Source organism: Physella acuta, unplaced genomic scaffold (genome assembly GCF_028476545.2).
Source record: "Physella acuta isolate Inbredline_101_S28 unplaced genomic scaffold, ASM2847654v3 ptg001451l, whole genome shotgun sequence".
NCBI classification, from domain to species: Eukaryota; Metazoa; Mollusca; class Gastropoda; family Physidae; genus Physella; species Physella acuta.
In genome coordinates this window covers 34,190-57,945 of record NW_026732966.1, presented here as the reverse complement: position 1 = coordinate 57,945, position 23,756 = coordinate 34,190, and the positions used below count along the sequence as shown (strand labels likewise).

The window sequence follows — 23,756 nt, the reverse complement described above, 5'->3', positions numbered from 1 at the left end:
TAAGTTCACTTTTTTCCCAGATAGATCTTGAATTAAAAGGTTAAAGCGGAAATAACGAGATCTTCAAGGGAGGTAACTACGAAATAAAAAATCGGACAAGATGCCAATTACCAATTTAAGCAGCCAAAAATAATTTATACGAAATAAAATGAAGTATAAAAAAATACCACTGATATAATTTTCAGGTTAATAATATTCTTTTTGCTTTGGGCTTTTATTTTTAAGAAGCTGCATTTTTTTTTTATTTCAATCGAAACTAGAATTTTATTTCTACTTTAGTGTAAGACATTTTAACACAAATGCGACAAACTACTTTTTTCATGTATCCGTGGTAAAGCGACCTCGACCTTGCTTTCTTTCCCCAAAGCGTTACGTTGCTATATTTTCTAGCTAAGCAACTCGGGCCGGCTCTTTGTTCCTGTCTATGTAATTTCATCCTTTCCCCTTCCTGAATACTCACCTGTCCCTTCCCACCCCACCCCACCCATCTCCAGATTTCTTTTACCTTTCTTAAAAATAAAAATAAAAAAGTAATTACTTTCTCGTTACATTATCTCCCTTTAGGTCTGGGATCTATATTGTAAGGATTATCCCCCTTTCCTTCCACGTCTGAAGAATTTTTCTACTCACATTTTAATTTTTCCTCCACCGTCCCACGTGACGTCACAGAAAGCGCTTGTAAAAATTCACTAAATGAGATGAAACCATCCTGGGGAGAAAAAACATGTAAAAAAATATATTTTTTTTAGATACAAAGGCAGGAAACTAATTGCTTGTTGGTATAGGTGAATGGACGCTATGCTTGTTGTGGAAACTCTTCTGAAACAAAAAAAAAAACACACCTAAAAAAATTCTTGTTGGAAATCTATCGTTCACCGTGAGAATCTTTCCCAGGCCGCCAGAGTCGGGTTGTTTCTTTATTGAAAGACAATTGTTTGTGAGATTTGTATGCGGGTTGATGTTTAACTCTTGTATTGTGTTATTTGTGGTAGGTTGTATGCGTATTGATGTTTAAATCTTGTATTGTGTTGTTTGTGGGAGGTTTTATGCGTGTTGATGTTAAAATCACGCATTGTGTTATTTGTAGGAATTTGTAGGAATTAATAAGCATTTTGCACTTAAAATCTCGAATTATCTGTGGAAATTTTATGCGTGTTGAAGTTAAAAGCTCGAAATATTAGTGGAAGTTGTATGCGTGTTAAAGTTAAAACGTCGAATTATTTGTGGAAGTTGTATAAGTGTTGATGTTATAATCTCGTATTGTGTTATTTGTAGGCAGTGTTTCTTCCAGACTTTTTTCTAGGGGGGGGGGACACTGTTAAAAGTATATATTTTCTATATAAATTTAATTTCGTTCGGGCGGGCGGGCGGGCGGAGGGGGGGGGGGGGGGGGGGGGGGCGAAGAGATGCCTGGAAGAAGTAGGATTTATATGCAAGTTGAAGTTAAGATTAAAATCTCGAATTATTTGTGTAAGTTGTAAGCGTTTTGAGTGACAATAGTGTATTGTATTATTTGTGTGAATTGTATGCGTGTTGAGTAAAAATAGTGTATTGTATTATTTGTGTGAACTGTATGCGTGTTGAGTAAAAATAGTGTATTGTATTATTTGTGTGAATTGTATGCGTGTTGAGTAAAAATAGTGTATTGTATTATTTGTGTGAATTGTATGCGTGTTGAGTAAAAATAGTGCATTGTCTTATTTGTGTGAATTGTATGCGTGTTGAGTAAAAATATTGTATTGTATTATTTGTGTGAATTGTATGCGTGTTGAGTAAAAATATTGTATTGTATTATTTGTGTGAATTGTATGCGTGTTGAGTAAAAATAGTGTATTGTATTATTTGTGTGAATTGTATGCGTGTTGAGTAAAAATATTGTGTTGTATTATTTGTGTGAATTGTATGCGTGTTGAGTAAAAATAGTGTATTGTATTATTTGTGTGAATTGTATGCGTGTTGAGTAAAAATATTGTGTTGTATTATTTGTGTGAATTGTATGCGTGTTGAGTAAAAATATTGTGTTGTATTATTTGTGTGAATTGTATGCGTGTTAAAGTTGAAATTTTCGTGATAAACTTGGGAGTCTGAAAAAAAAAGAATTATGGATTGAGATGTATTTTTGTTCTTGCTTTATTTTGTAGGGGTGTAGGTCGTCCAGATGTTTGAATGGATATAAAATACTTTTGTCGGTGTGGATGTTTTGAAAAGGATAAAAAGAAATCCACACGAGATGGATGGGGGAGAGAGGGGCGTGTAAAGAGGGAATTTTTAGGTGGGGGTGGGGGTCGGTGTAGGTGAGTGAGGTAAAGGTTTGTGTAACAGGGGGTGGGGTGGAGGCGTGTGAAGGGGGGGGGTAGGGCGGGGAGGTGTTGGAATGTATGAGGAAATTATTTAAGCATAACTATCGTGCTATAAAAACAAAACTTTGGGCGCAGGAAAAAAAGGTAGAAATGGCTCGGAGGATAAAGATGTCTGCCTTCACGTTTGATGCATGGTTGAGAGAGTTCACGGGTCAGAGGTTAAAGGCCAGTGCGTCAGATTGTGAAGCATGGGAAGAAACACGCGAAGAGTTCCCGGAAATATTTGCGCTAATTTTAGAAGGGGTTTCCGAGTACTTTTGTGTGTTAAGGAACTGGCAAGCTTTAACTGATGTAACATTCAACAGCCACATTCAGGTGGGTTGGACTTTATCTAGCTGATATCTATCCTGATAACTAAAAAAAAACGCTAAACTAAGTTTATTTTTATGATCATTTTGTTTACAATAAGTGACACTACCAAATCATAGAAAGGTGAGCTTGAGGGTGGGGGGTTGATCGGCCCGTGGGTGGGGGGGGGGTGGGGAATTTGGTGTAGGGGAAGATTGGGAGTGGGGTGGAAAATAATGGCGGAGACGTTACAGATGGGGGAGGATGGAGAAGGAGGGGACGGGGGGGGGGGACGGGGGTAACGTTGTCTAAACGACAGCGGCTAGTTTGCCGGTGGAAAAAAAAAAACAAAAAAAAAACAAAAAACACATACAACAAAAATATTTCGCCATTTCTACTCCAGAGATATCTCAAAATCATAACCATCTGAAATATATGAACTCAATCATGTAGGCTGTTTACTCACACTCTACGCCTCGGTGAAATTTTTTTTTATTATCGCCAGATAATGTTGCCATATATTTCATTTTTTGCTCTTTCATTGTTAAAGGATTATATAAAGAGGAGGTAAGAAGCTTACGTAGCTAAGGCTGGCTATTGTAATATTTAAACACGGAGACAAGTTTGGTTGCTCCAAAACCCACACTTCCAATTTTATTAAAACACCCATTGTTAAACAAGCTGACGTAATTACATTATGTATACGTGTCAAGATATATGGGATTTGGCTATGTCAAACAACTGAATATACATATACATATATACGCACATACATATAGTATAGTGAGTAAAGGCCTGCTTACTTTTCTTAACGTGAGTTAGATACACATCAGAGCTAGGCGGACCTAGGGACGATGTAATGACATGCACTTGGATTTGAACTCGAGAATTTCGGTTAGCGCTCTACCGCTAGGCCACTCCATAACATGGGTGGTTTTATCGAGTGAGGTTAGCGTTTAAGGTCCAATTTGGTTAGGGCGGGGGAGGGGGGGGGGGGCGGAAGACGAGAGTTTTTTGAAAATTTTAAAAATTAAGATGGCCGAATAAAGATATCGACTCAAAAAGATTAACGGTGCGTCAGAGAAAAAAAATGAAAGTATGTCTTAAGCCCATTAAATAATTCAGGGTAACTTTAAATATAAAACTTCTCCCTTCCTCAAGATTTCTAACTTCAATGTTTGAGGTAAAATTTATAATTCTTTCGGTATTGAGTAACATGAATATAATTAAGTTACCTCCCTTGAGCGACACACCGTATTGTCTCCCCTATAATGCTCAGTAAAGGGAGACAATGAGATTTTGTAAACTAATAACCGTGGCCTGATTTAGTGACGCCCCCTACACACGAACACGCTGTAATTGTGTTAGACTGACGACCATTTTTGGTTAGGATCAAGATTGTATTGTGCGGGGGAGGAGTGGTGGGGGTTATGGTTAGGGGAGTGGGGTTGTATGAAGAAGCTATAATAAAGGGTGTATTGTTTGGTTACTGGGAATCGATTTAAAAAAAAATGTGTATTGTATTTTTGTTTTAAATATCTGCTAGCATTGTTTGGTTTAAAACAAACAAAAAAGGGGGAAAAAAACAAGGATGCCATGTTTTAAAATCGATAGGATGCTAAAAAAAGAATTGATTAAAAATCAATGCTCGACTTTACAAAATAAAACTTGCCTTCACATTTTTGTAGACTTTGTCAATTTTTAAAAAATATATTTAACAAAAAAATTAGTCATTATTATTTAGGTTGAATATTTCGAATCAATATTTCAGTTAAAAATCGTTAAAACTTCAGAAACGTTTTTTTTTAAAAAATATAGGGAAAGTGCTGGTAATATAAAAAATCAAAGGGTCTGAAGTATGGACATTTTACATTACCTCCCACTTCCTACCTCCCAATTCATCCCCCCTCATCCCTCCTCACCAGATGTAAAAATACAACAGCAAGGAAGAAAAAAAAATAAAACTAATAACATCGATGTTTGACGAGGTAACCGTATCAAAGTATCCACTAGTATCCAGAGCTGCATAGGGTCCTACAAGTATCCACTAGTATCCAGAGCTGCATAGGGTCCTACAAGTATCCACTAGTATCCAGAGCTGCATAGGGTCCTACAAGTATCCACTAGTTTCCAGAGTTGCATAGGGTCCTACAAGTATCCACAGAGCAGTCTGTATAAAGCCTAACGTTTCCACACAGCAGAATAAGGTTCCACAAGCAGAGAGGGTCCCAAAAGTATCCACACACAGAAGAGCGAAGCCCCCCCCCCTCCCCCAAAGAAAGTCTCCAGCCCCCTCCATCCCCCCCCCCCGCCCCCGAACGAAATGGAATTTATATAGAAAATATATACTTTTAGCAGTGTCCGCCTCCCCCCCTCCGGAAATTTTAGTCCGCCCCCCCCCCCCCAAATATTTTAAGTGCCCCCACCTCCCCTCCTCCCCGAAGAAAAACGCCTAGAAGAAACACTGCACAAGAATAGGGTCCTACAAATATCCACACTATAGCTTAAGGTTCCACAAGTATCCATACAGCAGCCTAGGGTCCCATAATTAGAATGGGATCCCACAAGCCTCCACATACTTAGTGCCTTCACAGTTTACATTTTTTTATATAATTTTTTTTTCAATTCCCAACTCCTCAATCCTCTTTCACGATTACAATACTTCCTCTACACTTCGTATAAGAGAAAGTAAAAATGGACAAAAAAACTGCCTTAAAAGGACAACTGTACTCTAGATGATAAAAAAAAACCCCATCTACATCCCATAGCGAGTCAGCCGTGAACTTTCGTCATGAATATTTAGATTGTGGGAAATGGACTCCATGCACAGGGGGTAATCTTTTGTTGTATCGTGCACGTGATAACATTTAACAATATATATGTGTGTGTGTGTGTGTGTGTGTGTGTGTGTGCGTGCGTGCGAGCGTGCATGCGTGCGCGCGTGCGTGCGTGCGTGTATGTGTGTGTGTGTGTGTGTGTGTACATCATGCAGAGAAAAAGAAAATGGCCTTGAATCTTATACTGCCTGGATAAATTAATGCAAAACAAAATCCGTGCGCTTAACTAGGGTACCCCCGACCCCCCCCCCTCCTATAGCCGCCACTTAATGACCTTGTATTGTCTTGTGCCCCATAAATCCTACCGGTGTCAACACATTCGGCTTTCAAAAAAAAAACACCTCATTTCTACCTGTTCTAGAGTTTCTCTCACCTGGCCGGGCATCAACAGGTTTTCAATAGAGGCGTTAAATGGAGGTGAGAAATCAAACCGTTAGAAATGTCTGGAACCGTTCCATCTTAGATAACACGCGCAGGGGCAGGTAGCGGAACTGGCGTATCCGTTCTGTCAGGGGGGCCCCGGATGTGGGGAGCCGGGGGGAGTATTTTTAGCTGAGTATCCAACTTGTTGTTTTGTTGTGTTTTTTTGTTAAAGGCGTGCGTTCGTGTGTCGGAATAGACGGCTGGGGGTCTGAGTAAAGGGCCGAGAACGTGATGGTTTTCATGTCAGTAATGTTTTTCTATATTTGTTTTCAGGAGTAAATCCTTAATGTTTTCCTACATTTATCTGTTTGTTTTCACATGCTAGACTAATGTTTTCCTATATTTGTTTTCAGGAGTAAATCCTTAATGTTTTCCTACATTTATCTGTTTGTTTTCACATGCTAGACTAATGTTTTCCTATATTTGTTTTCAGGAGTAAATCCTTAATGTTTTCCTACATTTATCTGTTTGTTTTCACATGCTAGACTAATGTTTTTCTATATTTGTTTTCAGGAGTAAATCCTTAATGTTTTCCTACATTTATCTGTTTGTTTTCACATGCTAGACTAATGTTTTCCTATATTTGTCTGTTTTCACATGCTAGACTAATGTTTTCCTATATTTGTTTTCAGGAGTAAATCCTTAATGTTTTCCTACATTTATCTGTTCGTTTTCACATGCTAGACTAATGTTTTCCTATATTTGTCTGTTTTCACATGCTAGACTAATGTTTTCCTATATTTGTCTGTTTTCAAGAGTAAATCCTTATTGTTTCCGTATAATTGTCTGTTTATTTTCACATGTTTGACTTATGTTTTTCTTTATTTGTCTGTTCGTTTTCACGTAACCTACTGTTCCACAATTCGGTATTGTTACTTTCATTTTGGGTGCATGTTTTGTGTTTTTGTATACATAAAGTAACTGCAACATTTTAGAAGATTAATTAACAGCAATAGTGTTTAACTGGTAATTTATAGAGCTTTGTTTTGAAGCCTTTTTAAAGTTTTAAATATATATATATATATTACAGTTTTCTTATAAATTCCCTTTTATTTGTTTCAAGGATTCATAAATGCATAGTTAAACCCCCTTATTACCCACTATTCTCCCATTAAGTGCTTCGTAATTCCCAATAGTCCTACTTTTTTTTTGATGATACTTAACCTCCCATAATAATTCTATATTCCCATAAATGGTATTTGACCCTCTATAACGATTATTAACTCCTTTTAATTGAATATATCTAATCTACAATGGTACTTACGTCCCCTTTAGTGATACTTAACTGCTCTTCAAAGATACTTATCTCCCTTTAATCATACTTCACTTTCCTTCAGTGATACTTACTCCCCTTTAATGACACATAACTTCCTAATGATACCTCCCTTTGAAATGATACTTAACTCCCCTTCGGCGTTACGTAACTACTCTGGCACTGCTACTTGACTCTACTCCAACTACACTTAACTTCCCCTCAGAGACACGGAATTCTCCTTTTACCAAGACAACCCCCACTTCAGGGATACTCAACATCTCCCCCCCTCTCCCCCCTCCCCCCCCCCCCTCCCCCAACCGTGAGTCAGACTAAACTTACATGCAAGCGAAAGCATCTTTGATTCGTAACCCGAGTCAGCCCCAAACAGGAGCGCACTTTACGACGTCGTATTGTTTTCGGTGTGGGTAAAGAAGTGGTGAAGTTCAACTGGTTGATGGGGGGGGGGGGAAGAAAGGAACAGGGGGTATGTTGGGGGAGGGGACACAAAAAGTATAAGAACTTTTTAAATTACATATTAAGATGTCTATATACGTGTAAATAATTATTTTTTTAAGATATATATATATATATATATATATATATATATATATATATATATATATATATAAATAAATTTTATATATATACAACTATATATATATATATATATATATATATATATATATATATATAATAATAGTCTGAATCAACGGACCCCCAACAGTCCTCACTAGGCTTCATCTAACTGAATACACATGTCTAACGTCCTTCTTAACACAATATAACCAACTGGATACTGCCACACAGACTCACTGAGAGAGAGAGACTGACGGACTGACTGACAGACCTTCCGAGAGACAGACCGACTTTCTGAGACCTTCTGAGACCTTCTGAGCTCAGCCGTCGCCTTCCTTATATCCCCTTCATAATCGTACTCATATTCGGTCCTATCATAATCGTAATTGTAATCGATTCTAATCGTTACATCAGACTGTTAATTACGCCGCTTCTGTCGTACAGTCCGATTTTAATAAGCCACCTGCATCCTGTCACATCAAAGTTGACAGACCGTCTTTCGTATCGCTTCCCGAGATATTACGCCTTGGCATCAGCCAACACCTGCACTGTGACGTCAGACTGTAACACGTTATGTCTCTTGGTAACTTCCCCTAGTTAAATCCACCCCTGCCTTTTTTTGTGTGTTATCAACCACAAACAACGCTTGGCAGGTGCAGTCCTTCAAAGTCCATCGCACCACCGTAAAAAAAAATCCATTGTTCCACTCACTGTCAATGTCGTCACATTCGTATAAGATTGACAGTTATCCCTATTTCACATATCCAATGTGTCTACATCATCTTCCTCAGACACAAAACAGTTCTAGAATTCACATCCACCTTTTTTCGTTTGGTGCCTTCACCAGTTCACTTTTATGACTTTTTGAACAGTCTGTTTTCATACCAGCGCGACCATGAAAGAATTGATGGTTGCTGACAAAAAATTTCGTATTCTTTCTGTTTCTCAAATTTCTCCGCGGACCACTTATCTGATGGTCTACTGTCTCTCTGCTTTTGGAGGGACCGGGATCCTCCTTGTTGCCGGTATCCTCCCCTTGTGTGTCGCTGTTGTTCTGTTGATGGTGACATGGTTCCGGGATGGGTATGAGAATTTCCGTTATAGTTTCCGGTTCCCTAATTGTCTTGGGTTTCCTTGTGTGTAACTGCTCTCCTTGACTATGACAATATTTCTTTAATTGAGCAATATTCGCCCACCGATCCGGTTTGGCGTGATCGATGGGTCTTATCTTAAAGGGGCCACCTGCTACTTTAGGCATCTCCACGACTTGCCATATCTCCTGTCCCCAGAGGTCGTGGATTTTGTTTCTGCCTAACGGGTGGCTACGCAGTAATACCCTGTCGTTCAGTTTGAGTGGCGGGTCCTTTGTCTGTACCGGCGGTTCCCTTCGCCGTGCTTCATGTTCTAGTCTTTCCTGTACTACCCTGTACATTTCTCTAATTCGTCTCATATGTTCATTCACATATTCCAGTGCAGTGTATGAGCCAGTCATACTCTCCTTTTTTCCTAGGAACAAGTCAAGGGGCAATCGAGCCTCCCGTCCGAACAGCAACATGTATGGCGAAAAGCCGGTTGTGGCATGGGGTGTGCAGTTGTATAGATATACCAACTCTGGGAGAAAATCAGGCCAACGTTTTTTCTGTTCAGGTTCTAGAGTACGCAGCAAATCATGCATGCTGCGGTTGAACCGCTCGCACTGTCCGTTTCCTTTCGGATTAAATGTGGTTGTTCTAGATTTGTTGATCCCGTAGTGGCTGCACAGTTGGTTAATTACTTCTGACTCGAAGGCCCTTCCTTGGTCAGAGTGTAATTGTCTTGGTATGCCATATTTGATGAACCAATGTTCAAGACCTTTGCCACTGTTTTGGCAGTCTGATCTCGTGTGGGCACCGCCACAGTCCATTTGGTGAATACATCAGTCATTACCAACACATGTTCCGTCCCATCCGATGATTGCTCCAACGACGTAAAGTCCATAGCCACAATCTCTAGTGGTTTTGTCGCTAATAGGTGTCCCGATGGCTGTCTCATTTTGACAACTGGCATTTTCGCATGCTGACACCTCACACAAGCCTCACAATGGCGTTTGACCTCTATTTCCATATTGGGCCAGTAACACCTTCGTCGTAATATTTTGTGCGTCCTGTCCTGACCCTGGTGTCCTGCCCTGTCATGTGCCAACTTTAGCACTTCTTCTCGTAATTGTCCAGGCACCACCACCTGGTGTATTGTCCCATCAATTTGGTCATGAATTCTCCGCATGAGAACACCATCCTTTATACTGAGACGGTCCCACTGACTCAGTATTTTCTTTGTTTCTCGACCAAATTGTTCTCTTTCCCTTCTTCCTGGGAATTTTTGTTCCTGGACGTGTTTCAACAGCGGCTGTAAGCCACTATCCGTTCTCTGGGCATTTCTTATCTCTTTGTGATTAAGGCAACTAAAATCACTAATGTCCATATGTCCGGGATCTGTGGAAATGTGCTCCACCCCGGTCTGTCCGTTCTGCCTCACTTGCACCCCGTGAGGGATATCTGTTGACGCTCTGACCTCACATATTCCTGTCAGCGTTTCTTCCTCATCGCCCGGTCTCTCGTAAGGATTCCTTGATAAGGCGTCCGCATTGCCATTGGACCGCCCCGGGCGATATTTTATCTCTAGGTCAAAGAGTGCCAATTCTGCTGCCCATCGCTGTTCGATGGATCCCAACTTTGCTGTCTTTAGGTGACTCAAGGGGTTATTGTCAGTGTATACCACACATTTAGCACCTAATAGATAGTCCCTGAATTTTTCCGTCACAGCCCATTTTAATGTCAAAAGTTCTAGTTTCATGGCGCTGTAATTTGTCATGTTCTTCTCTGATTCCTTCAGAGCTCGACTGGCATAAGCAATAACCCTGAAGCCTTGCTTTTGTTGTTGTGATAGCACAGCTCCCAGACCTTTAGAGTTGGCGTCAATTTCTAGCCGAAATGGTTTGTCAAAGTCTGCGTATCCTAATATCGGCGCCTCTGTCAAAGCCTTTTTCAATAGCTTAAACGAGTTCAGGCATTCCTCAGTCCATAATTCACCTATCCGTTGTGTTTTACCTTTCTTTTTCTCCTTACTGTGTTTCTTTGTCATTTTGTTTACCAAGTCATGCAATGGTGCGGCAATTTTTGCAAAACCAGGCACAAATTTTCTATAATAGGAAGCAAAGCCCAAGAATGATCTGACCTCTACCGTAGTTGTTGGCTGTTTCCATTCTTTAACAGCTGCAATTTTATCTGGGTCAGTGGCGATGCCATCCGACGAAATCACGTAACCCAAAAAATGTACCGATTTCAGACCGAAGCAACATTTGTCTGGGTTCAGCTTTACTCCTATCTCCCTAAGACGGAGAAACACTTGTTCTAATCTTTCTAGATGGTCCTCCCAAGTTTTTGAGTAAACTAGTATATCATCCAAGTACACCAACATTATTTGAAATAGAAAGTCACTCATAGCACTCTGCATTACTCGCTGGAATGTAGCAGGTGCATTAGTTAGACCAAACGGCATACGGGTCCACTCGTACAGTCCCAGTGGAGAAATAAATGCAGTTTTATGTTGATCGTTGGGGTACATGGCCACTTGGTGGTAGCCACTAGCCAAATCCAAGGTAGAAAAAAATCTTGCTCCCCCCAACGCATCAAGACATTCATCAATACGAGGCAAGGGGAATGCATCCCTTCTTGTGATATTGTTCAATTTCCGGTAATCACAACACAGTCTTATCTCCCCTGACTTCTTTTTTACCACTACTATCGGTGCCGCATACGGGCTAGTGCTGGTTGTAATGATTCCCTTTTTTAGTAGATCGTTCAGGTGTGCCTTCACCGCAGAGTAGTGACTCGGTGGTAATCTTCGATAAGGTTGCGCCACCGGCTTGTCTTGTAGTAAGGGTATCTGGTGTTTTATTACTTCCGTGTAACCCAAATCACCCTCGTACGAGGCAAATATATCCCTGTACTTATTCAGCAATTCATTTAGTTTTGGGTCCTCAGTTTCCGGGAATGTATATGATCGGCCATCCTCTTTCTTCACCTCGGCCGTCACATTGACCGACCTAATTGTTACTTCATTACTGCTGGTATTGCTCAGTTCGATGCACTGTGCCGACCTTTGTACCTCGACGTTCTGTGGTACTCCTACCAGAGTATTAGGCGGTATAAAAATTTCCTCATCCAAAACATTTGCCACTAATCCTTGAACTAGTCCATTTTCCGCTGATGTGTATGTCCGCAGTAACACGACGCCTGCCCTCAGTGCGGCGCCACATGGTTCTATCATCACATCACCATTCACGCTTCTATCACCAATTTGTAATGTGATTGCCTTGACCGTGTTTGCCGGGACTGATATCCTTCCTCTGGTCTTGGCAAACCTGGCCAACTTGGATCCCCGACCTGGTGTGGTCGATCCGACAATATTTGTAAGAAATTCTGGCAACTGGCCAAGAATATTCATGCCCAACAGGCAAGGTATATTTGACACATTTGTCTCTAGGTTGTGTTTCGTAACGAACACCCCAACCTGCTTCAACCTCTGTCCCGCCACCACGACATCCGCCAGAAAATAACCACAGTATGGAATGGTTAGTCCATTAGCTGCCGTCAGGCGCATGCATGTGTCAGACCTCAACCTATGGTCTTTTCCTTTCATCCATTTGGTGTAAAAATTTTCCGTGATTGTCGTCACCTGGGAGCCTGTATCCACAATTGCCTTCACCGCGATGTCCCCAATCGTAATCACCATTTCGGGACAGACTCCCATCATTTTGCTTCTTGGGCCATAACCTCGCCCCTCTGTAGCCTGGCCCTGCCTTACAGAGGACGACCGTTTCCCTGGCAGTACCGTGCCATATGTCCGGGTTGTGAACAGGACAAACAAATTGGTCGACCGTCAGCCGTCCACCGGAGCGATGGACCGGCGGGTCGCGGCCGTCCAACCTGTCTCTGTTTTGTCCCGTTCTTTTCCTGATTCTCAGCTGTTGACCTGCTTTCCAACCTCTCCAATCTTTGGTTAACCTTATCCAGGTGGGCCAACAGTTGAGCCATCATGGTTTCCACCGTGCCGGTTCCCGTGGGTGGGGATTGTTTCTGTTCCGGCACCGAGACTTTGTCCACCGAACAGTTCGATTGGTCCTCATCCTCGGACCTGCGGATCGCTGAGTTCCTGACCTGAAGGAAGGTCAACTGCGGGTCTTTGTGGACCTCCTCTTTCAACTCTCTCCTTAAGATCGGGGTTGCTAGCCCCTCGATGAACTGGTCCCTCAGTAGGCGTACATCAATGTCAGGTGTTTTGCCCTTTACCGAATCAAAGGCCCTGTTTATTCGGTGTGAATACTCCATCACACTCTCCGCCATTCTCTGCTTTAAGCCTACGAACCCCGATAGCAGTTGCGATCCCGACCGTCTCTCCCCAAAGGTCTCCATAATTAGATCCAGCACCTTATCTGGATCTGATTGGACGGTTTTATCGTGGCATTTGACCTCTGCCCTAACCGTCTCTCCTATACTGCCCATCAACAGTCTTAATCTTTCCTCTGGTGACATGTTTCTCGAGGCCCAGGCCGCTTTGACCTCCTCACTGAACCTGTTGGTTAAAGTTGGATCACCGTCCCCGTAAAATTTGTTAATGTGGGACTCTCTGGGCAGGACCACAATATGGGTCTGCTTCTCGTCCAGAGTAGACATTTTATTCCTTTAGTAAAAAAAAAAGAGTTCTTTCTTACCGTGTGTGTATGAAAAAATTTTCCTCGTTCCTCAATTTTCACTGTTCCTGAATGTCCGAATTCACACACACACTAAACACAGTTATGAACTAGGTTGACTATGGGTGCCTAAAGCGGCAAGTCTCGTTGAATTCATCCTGATCGCAGCGCCAAATGTAACGAGACTTATCCTGCTCGCAGAGCCATAATGTAACGAGTCCCCGAGTCTATCCTGCCGACAACGCCAAATGTAACGAGTCTCTGACTACCCTGCCGACAACGCCAAATGTGACCTTCCCGAGTCTAACCACTCATTCCACACAACATTGACCACAGCATAGATACTCGAAGATGCAGGTTCATTATTGATCCTTTTATTACATGAATCAAAGAATGTTTCACAATAATATATTGAATCAAGAGAGATGTTTCACAATAATAGTCTGAATCAACGGACCCCCAACAGTCCTCACTAGGCTTCATCTAACTGAATACACATGTCTAACGTCCTTCTTAACACAATATAACCAACTGGATACTGCCACACAGACTCACTGAGAGAGAGAGACTGACGGACTGACTGACAGACCTTCCGAGAGACAGACCGACTTTCTGAGACCTTCTGAGACCTTCTGAGCTCAGCCGTCGCCTTCCTTATATCCCCTTCATAATCGTACTCATATTCGGTCCTATCATAATCGTAATTGTAATCGATTCTAATCGTTACATCAGACTGTTAATTACGCCGCTTCTGTCGTACAGTCCGATTTTAATAAGCCACCTGCATCCTGTCACATCAAAGTTGACAGACCGTCTTTCGTATCGCTTCCCGAGATATTACGCCTTGGCATCAGCCAACACCTGCACTGTGACGTCAGACTGTAACACGTTATGTCTCTTGGTAACTTCCCCTAGTTAAATCCACCCCTGCCTTTTTTTGTGTGTTATCAACCACAAACAACGCTTGGCAGGTGCAGTCCTTCAAAGTCCATCGCACCACCGTAAAAAAAAATCCATTGTTCCACTCACTGTCAATGTCGTCACATTCGTATAAGATTGACAGTTATCCCTATTTCACATATCCAATGTGTCTACATCATCTTCCTCAGACACAAAACAGTTCTAGAATTCACATCCACCTTTTTTCGTTTGGTGCCTTCACCAGTTCACTTTTATGACTTTTTGAACAGTCTGTTTTCATACCAGCGCGACCATGAAAGAATTGATGGTTGCTGACAAAAAATTTCGTATTCTTTCTGTTTCTCAAATTTCTCCGCGGACCACTTATCTGATGGTCTACTGTCTCTCTGCTTTTGGAGGGACCGGGATCCTCCTTGTTGCCGGTATCCTCCCCTTGTGTGTCGCTGTTGTTCTGTTGATGGTGACATGGTTCCGGGATGGGTATGAGAATTTCCGTTATAGTTTCCGGTTCCCTAATTGTCTTGGGTTTCCTTGTGTGTAACTGCTCTCCTTGACTATGACAATATTTCTTTAATTGAGCAATATTCGCCCACCGATCCGGTTTGGCGTGATCGATGGGTCTTATCTTAAAGGGGCCACCTGCTACTTTAGGCATCTCCACGACTTGCCATATCTCCTGTCCCCAGAGGTCGTGGATTTTGTTTCTGCCTAACGGGTGGCTACGCAGTAATACCCTGTCGTTCAGTTTGAGTGGCGGGTCCTTTGTCTGTACCGGCGGTTCCCTTCGCCGTGCTTCATGTTCTAGTCTTTCCTGTACTACCCTGTACATTTCTCTAATTCGTCTCATATGTTCATTCACATATTCCAGTGCAGTGTATGAGCCAGTCATACTCTCCTTTTTTCCTAGGAACAAGTCAAGGGGCAATCGAGCCTCCCGTCCGAACAGCAACATGTATGGCGAAAAGCCGGTTGTGGCATGGGGTGTGCAGTTGTATAGATATACCAACTCTGGGAGAAAATCAGGCCAACGTTTTTTCTGTTCAGGTTCTAGAGTACGCAGCAAATCATGCATGCTGCGGTTGAACCGCTCGCACTGTCCGTTTCCTTTCGGATTAAATGTGGTTGTTCTAGATTTGTTGATCCCGTAGTGGCTGCACAGTTGGTTAATTACTTCTGACTCGAAGGCCCTTCCTTGGTCAGAGTGTAATTGTCTTGGTATGCCATATTTGATGAACCAATGTTCAAGACCTTTGCCACTGTTTTGGCAGTCTGATCTCGTGTGGGCACCGCCACAGTCCATTTGGTGAATACATCAGTCATTACCAACACATGTTCCGTCCCATCCGATGATTGCTCCAACGACGTAAAGTCCATAGCCACAATCTCTAGTGGTTTTGTCGCTAATAGGTGTCCCGATGGCTGTCTCATTTTGACAACTGGCATTTTCGCATGCTGACACCTCACACAAGCCTCACAATGGCGTTTGACCTCCATTTCCATATTGGGCCAGTAACACCTTCGTCGTAATATTTTGTGCGTCCTGTCCTGACCCTGGTGTCCTGCCCTGTCATGTGCCAACTTTAGCACTTCTTCTCGTAATTGTCCAGGCACCACCACCTGGTGTATTGTCCCATCAATTTGGTCATGAATTCTCCGCATGAGAACACCATCCTTTATACTGAGACGGTCCCACTGACTCAGTATTTTCTTTGTTTCTCGACCAAATTGTTCTCTTTCCCTTCTTCCTGGGAATTTTTGTTCCTGGACGTGTTTCAACAGCGGCTGTAAGCCACTATCCGTTCTCTGGGCATTTCTTATCTCTTTGTGATTAAGGCAACTAAAATCACTAATGTCCATATGTCCGGGATCTGTGGAAATGTGCTCCACCCCGGTCTGTCCGTTCTGCCTCACTTGCACCCCGTGAGGGATATCTGTTGACGCTCTGACCTCACATATTCCTGTCAGCGTTTCTTCCTCATCGCCCGGTCTCTCGTAAGGATTCCTTGATAAGGCGTCCGCATTGCCATTGGACCGCCCCGGGCGATATTTTATCTCTAGGTCAAAGAGTGCCAATTCTGCTGCCCATCGCTGTTCGATGGATCCCAACTTTGCTGTCTTTAGGTGACTCAAGGGGTTATTGTCAGTGTATACCACACATTTAGCACCTAATAGATAGTCCCTGAATTTTTCCGTCACAGCCCATTTTAATGTCAAAAGTTCTAGTTTCATGGCGCTGTAATTTGTCATGTTCTTCTCTGATTCCTTCAGAGCTCGACTGGCATAAGCAATAACCCTGAAGCCTTGCTTTTGTTGTTGTGATAGCACAGCTCCCAGACCTTTAGAGTTGGCGTCAATTTCTAGCCGAAATGGTTTGTCAAAGTCTGCGTATCCTAATATCGGCGCCTCTGTCAAAGCCTTTTTCAATAGCTTAAACGAGTTCAGGCATTCCTCAGTCCATAATTCACCTATCCGTTGTGTTTTACCTTTCTTTTTCTCCTTACTGTGTTTCTTTGTCATTTTGTTTACCAAGTCATGCAATGGTGCGGCAATTTTTGCAAAACCAGGCACAAATTTTCTATAATAGGAAGCAAAGCCCAAGAATGATCTGACCTCTACCGTAGTTGTTGGCTGTTTCCATTCTTTAACAGCTGCAATTTTATCTGGGTCAGTGGCGATGCCATCCGACGAAATCACGTAACCCAAAAAATGTACCGATTTCAGACCGAAGCAACATTTGTCTGGGTTCAGCTTTACTCCTATCTCCCTAAGACGGAGAAACACTTGTTCTAATCTTTCTAGATGGTCCTCCCAAGTTTTTGAGTAAACTAGTATATCATCCAAGTACACCAACATTATTTGAAATAGAAAGTCACTCATAGCACTCTGCATTACTCGCTGGAATGTAGCAGGTGCATTAGTTAGACCAAACGGCATACGGGTCCACTCGTACAGTCCCAGTGGAGAAATAAATGCAGTTTTATGTTGATCGTTGGGGTGCATGGCCACTTGGTGGTAGCCACTAGCCAAATCCAAGGTAGAAAAAAATCTTGCTCCCCCCAACGCATCAAGACATTCATCAATACGAGGCAAGGGGAATGCATCCCTTCTTGTGATATTGTTCAATTTCCGGTAATCACAACACAGTCTTATCTCCCCTGACTTCTTTTTTACCACTATTATCGGTGCCGCATACGGGCTAGTGCTGGTTGTAATGATTCCCTTTTTTAGTAGATCGTTCAGGTGTGCCTTCACCGCAGAGTAGTGACTCGGTGGTAATCTTCGATAAGGTTGCGCCACCGGCTTGTCTTGTAGTAAGGGTATCTGGTGTTTTATTACTTCCGTGTAACCCAAATCACCCTCGTACGAGGCAAATATATCCCTGTACTTATTCAGCAATTCATTTAGTTTTGGGTCCTCAGTTTCCGGGAATGTATATGATCGGCCATCCTCTTTCTTCACCTCGGCCGTCACATTGACCGACCTAATTGTTACTTCATTACTGCTGGTATTGCTCAGTTCGATGCACTGTGCCGACCTTTGTACCTCGACGTTCTGTGGTACTCCTACCAGAGTATTAGGCGGTATAAAAATTTCCTCATCCAAAACATTTGCCACTAATCCTTGAACTAGTCCATTTTCCGCTGATGTGTATGTCCGCAGTAACACGACGCCTGCCCTCAGTGCGGCGCCACATGGTTCTATCATCACATCACCATTCACGCTTCTATCACCAATTTGTAATGTGATTGCCTTGACCGTGTTTGCCGGGACTGATATCCTTCCTCTGGTCTTGGCAAACCTGGCCAACTTGGATCCCCGACCTGGTGTGGTCGATCCGACAATATTTGTAAGAAATTCTGGCAACTGGCCAAGAATATTCATGCCCAACAGGCAAGGTATATTTGACACATTTGTCTCTAGGTTGTGTTTCGTAACGAACACCCCAACCTGCTTCAACCTCTGTCCCGCCACCACGACATCCGCCAGAAAATAACCACAGTATGGAATGGTTAGTCCATTAGCTGCCGTCAGGCGCATGCATGTGTCAGACCTCAACCTATGGTCTTTTCCTTTCATCCATTTGGTGTAAAAATTTTCCGTGATTGTCGTCACCTGGGAGCCTGTATCCACAATTGCCTTCACCGCGATGTCCCCAATCGTAATCACCATTTCGGGACAGACTCCCATCATTTTGCTTCTTGGGCCATAACCTCGCCCCTCTGTAGCCTGGCCCTGCCTTACAGAGGACGACCGTTTCCCTGGCAGTACCGTGCCATATGTCCGGGTTGTGAACAGGACAAACAAATTGGTCGACCGTCAGCCGTCCACCGGAGCGATGGACCGGCGGGTCGCGGCCGTCCAACCTGTCTCTGTTTTGTCCCGTTCTTTTCCTGATTCTCAGCTGTTGACCTGCTTTCCAACCTCTCCAATCTTTGGTTAACCTTATCCAGGTGGGCCAACAGTTGAGCCATCATGGTTTCCACCGTGCCGGTTCCCGTGGGTGGGGATTGTTTCTGTTCCGGCACCGAGACTTTGTCCACCGAACAGTTCGATTGGTCCTCATCCTCGGACCTGCGGATCGCTGAGTTCCTGACCTGAAGGAAGGTCAACTGCGGGTCTTTGTGGACCTCCTCTTTCAACTCTCTCCTTAAGATCGGGGTTGCTAGCCCCTCGATGAACTGGTCCCTCAGTAGGCGTACATCAATGTCAGGTGTTTTGCCCTTTACCGAATCAAAGGCCCTGTTTATTCGGTGTGAATACTCCATCACACTCTCCGCCATTCTCTGCTTTAAGCCTACGAACCCCGATAGCAGTTGCGATCCCGACCGTCTCTCCCCAAAGGTCTCCATAATTAGATCCAGCACCTTATCTGGATCTGATTGGACGGTTTTATCGTGGCATTTGACCTCTGCCCTAACCGTCTCTCCTATACTGCCCATCAACAGTCTTAATCTTTCCTCTGGTGACATGTTTCTCGAGGCCCAGGCCGCTTTGACCTCCTCACTGAACCTGTTGGTTAAAGTTGGATCACCGTCCCCGTAAAATTTGTTAATGTGGGACTCTCTGGGCAGGACCACAATATGGGTCTGCTTCTCGTCCAGAGTAGACATTTTATTCCTTTAGTAAAAAAAAAAGAGTTCTTTCTTACCGTGTGTGTATGAAAAAATTTTCCTCGTTCCTCAATTTTCACTGTTCCTGAATGTCCGAATTCACACACACACTAAACACAGTTATGAACTAGGTTGACTATGGGTGCCTAAAGCGGCAAGTCTCGTTGAATTCATCCTGATCGCAGCGCCAAATGTAACGAGACTTATCCTGCTCGCAGAGCCATAATGTAACGAGTCCCCGAGTCTATCCTGCCGACAACGCCAAATGTAACGAGTCTCTGACTACCCTGCCGACAACGCCAAATGTGACCTTCCCGAGTCTAACCACTCATTCCACACAACATTGACCACAGCATAGATACTCGAAGATGCAGGTTCATTATTGATCCTTTTATTACATGAATCAAAGAATGTTTCACAATAATATATTGAATCAAGAGAGATGTTTCACAATAATAGTCTGAATCAACGGACCCCCAACAGTCCTCACTAGGCTTCATCTAACTGAATACACATGTCTAACGTCCTTCTTAACACAATATAACCAACTGGATACTGCCACACAGACTCACTGAGAGAGAGAGACTGACGGACTGACTGACAGACCTTCCGAGAGACAGACCGACTTTCTGAGACCTTCTGAGACCTTCTGAGCTCAGCCGTCGCCTTCCTTATATCCCCTTCATAATCGTACTCATATTCGGTCCTATCATAATCGTAATTGTAATCGATTCTAATCGTTACATCAGACTGTTAATTACGCCGCTTCTGTCGTACAGTCCGATTTTAATAAGCCACCTGCATCCTGTCACATCAAAGTTGACAGACCGTCTTTCGTATCGCTTCCCGAGATATTACGCCTTGGCATCAGCCAACACCTGCACTGTGACGTCAGACTGTAACACGTTATGTCTCTTGGTAACTTCCCCTAGTTAAATCCACCCCTGCCTTTTTTTGTGTGTTATCAACCACAAACAACGCTTGGCAGGTGCAGTCCTTCAAAGTCCATCGCACCACCGTAAAAAAAAATCCATTGTTCCACTCACTGTCAATGTCGTCACATTCGTATAAGATTGACAGTTATCCCTATTTCACATATCCAATGTGTCTACATCATCTTCCTCAGACACAAAACAGTTCTAGAATTCACATCCACCTTTTTTCGTTTGGTGCCTTCACCAGTTCACTTTTATGACTTTTTGAACAGTCTGTTTTCATACCAGCGCGACCATGAAAGAATTGATGGTTGCTGACAAAAAATTTCGTATTCTTTCTGTTTCTCAAATTTCTCCGCGGACCACTTATCTGATGGTCTACTGTCTCTCTGCTTTTGGAGGGACCGGGATCCTCCTTGTTGCCGGTATCCTCCCCTTGTGTGTCGCTGTTGTTCTGTTGATGGTGACATGGTTCCGGGATGGGTATGAGAATTTCCGTTATAGTTTCCGGTTCCCTAATTGTCTTGGGTTTCCTTGTGTGTAACTGCTCTCCTTGACTATGACAATATTTCTTTAATTGAGCAATATTCGCCCACCGATCCGGTTTGGCGTGATCGATGGGTCTTATCTTAAAGGGGCCACCTGCTACTTTAGGCATCTCCACGACTTGCCATATCTCCTGTCCCCAGAGGTCGTGGATTTTGTTTCTGCCTAACGGGTGGCTACGCAGTAATACCCTGTCGTTCAGTTTGAGTGGCGGGTCCTTTGTCTGTACCGGCGGTTCCCTTCGCCGTGCTTCATGTTCTAGTCTTTCCTGTACTACCCTGTACATTTCTCTAATTCGTCTCATATGTTCATTCACATATTCCAGTGCAGTGTATGAGCCAGTCATACTCTCCTTTTTTCCTAGGAACAAGTCAAGGGGCAATCGAGCCTCCCGTCCGAACAGCAACATGTATGGCGAAAAGCCGGTTGTGGCATGGGGTGTGCAGTTGTATAGATATACCAACTCTGGGAGAAAATCAGGCCAACGTTTTTTCTGTTCAGGTTCTAGAGTACGCAGCAAATCATGCATGCTGCGGTTGAACCGCTCGCACTGTCCGTTTCCTTTCGGATTAAATGTGGTTGTTCTAGATTTGTTGATCCCGTAGTGGCTGCACAGTTGGTTAATTACTTCTGACTCGAAGGCCCTTCCTTGGTCAGAGTGTAATTGTCTTGGTATGCCATATTTGATGAACCAATGTTCTATTAAGACCTTTGCCACTGTTTTGGCAGTCTGATCTCGTGTGGGCACCGCCACAGTCCATTTGGTGAATACATCAGTCATTACCAACACATGTTCCGTCCCATCCGATGATTGCTCCAACGACGTAAAGTCCATAGCCACAATCTCTAGTGGTTTTGTCGCTAATAGGTGTCCCGATGGCTGTCTCATTTTGACAACTGGCATTTTCGCATGCTGACACCTCACACAAGCCTCACAATGGCGTTTGACCTCCATTTCCATATTGGGCCAGTAACACCTTCGTCGTAATATTTTGTGCGTCCTGTCCTGACCCTGGTGTCCTGCCCTGTCATGTGCCAACCTTAGCACTTCTTCTCGTAATTGTCCAGGCACCACCACCTGGTGTATTGTCCCATCAATTTGGTCATGAATTCTCCGCATGAGAACACCATCCTTTATACTGAGACGGTCCCACTGACTCAGTATTTTCTTTGTTTCTCGACCAAATTGTTCTCTTTCCCTTCTTCCTGGGAATTTTTGTTCCTGGACGTGTTTCAACAGCGGCTGTAAGCCACTATCCGTTCTCTGGGCATTTCTTATCTCTTTGTGATTAAGGCAACTAAAATCACTAATGTCCATATGTCCGGGATCTGTGGAAATGTGCTCCACCCCGGTCTGTCCGTTCTGCCTCACTTGCACCCCGTGAGGGATATCTGTTGACGCTCTGACCTCACATATTCCTGTCAGCGTTTCTTCCTCATCGCCCGGTCTCTCGTAAGGATTCCTTGATAAGGCGTCCGCATTGCCATTGGACCGCCCCGGGCGATATTTTATCTCTAGGTCAAAGAGTGCCAATTCTGCTGCCCATCGCTGTTCGATGGATCCCAACTTTGCTGTCTTTAGGTGACTCAAGGGGTTATTGTCAGTGTATACCACACATTTAGCACCTAATAGATAGTCCCTGAATTTTTCCGTCACAGCCCATTTTAATGTCAAAAGTTCTAGTTTCATGGCGCTGTAATTTGTCATGTTCTTCTCTGATTCCTTCAGAGCTCGACTGGCATAAGCAATAACCCTGAAGCCTTGCTTTTGTTGTTGTGATAGCACAGCTCCCAGACCTTTAGAGCTGGCGTCAATTTCTAGCCGAAATGGTTTGTCAAAGTCTGCGTATCCTAATATCGGCGCCTCTGTCAAAGCCTTTTTCAATAGCTTAAACGAGTTCAGGCATTCCTCAGTCCATAATTCACCTATCCGTTGTGTTTTACCTTTCTTTTTCTCCTTACTGTGTTTCTTTGTCATTTTGTTTACCAAGTCATGCAATGGTGCGGCAATTTTTGCAAAACCAGGCACAAATTTTCTATAATAGGAAGCAAAGCCCAAGAATGATCTGACCTCTACCGTAGTTGTTGGCTGTTTCCATTCTTTAACAGCTGCAATTTTATCTGGGTCAGTGGCGATGCCATCCGACGAAATCACGTAACCCAAAAAATGTACCGATTTCAGACCGAAGCAGCATTTGTCTGGGTTCAGCTTTACTCCTATCTCCCTAAGACGGAGAAACACTTGTTCTAATCTTTCTAGATGGTCCTCCCAAGTTTTTGAGTAAACTAGTATATCATCCAAGTACACCAACATTATTTGAAATAGAAAGTCACTCATAGCACTCTGCATTACTCGCTGGAATGTAGCAGGTGCATTAGTTAGACCAAACGGCAAACGGGTCCACTCGTACAGTCCCAGTGGAGAAATAAATGCAGTTTTATGTTGATCGTTGGGGTGCATGGCCACTTGGTGGTAGCCACTAGCCAAATCCAAGGTAGAAAAAAATCTTGCTCCCCCCAACGCATCAAGACATTCATCAATACGAGGCAAGGGGAATGCATCCCTTCTTGTGATATTGTTCAATTTCCGGTAATCACAACACAGTCTTATCTCCCCTGACTTCTTTTTTACCACTACTATCGGTGCCGCATACGGGCTAGTGCTGGTTGTAATGATTCCCTTTTTTAGTAGATCGTTCAGGTGTGCCTTCACCGCAGAGTAGTGACTCGGTGGTAATCTTCGATAAGGTTGCGCCACCGGCTTGTCTTGTAG

The 23,756-nt window shown here is 43.3% G+C and overlaps 1 protein-coding gene across 1 annotated transcript in view; it reads right to left on the bottom strand.

The window, feature by feature from the left end:
• Positions 1-23,756, bottom strand: part of LOC131927955 (neuronal calcium sensor 1) — a gene marked incomplete at its 5' end in the record, with an annotated part of 62,493 nt that overhangs the window by 5,982 nt on the left and 32,755 nt on the right. Inside the window, one exon of the mRNA XM_059283836.1 lies at positions 631-709. Within this exon, the coding sequence (XP_059139819.1) occupies positions 631-709 (79 nt within the window). The remainder of the gene's footprint in view (positions 1-630; positions 710-23,756) is intronic.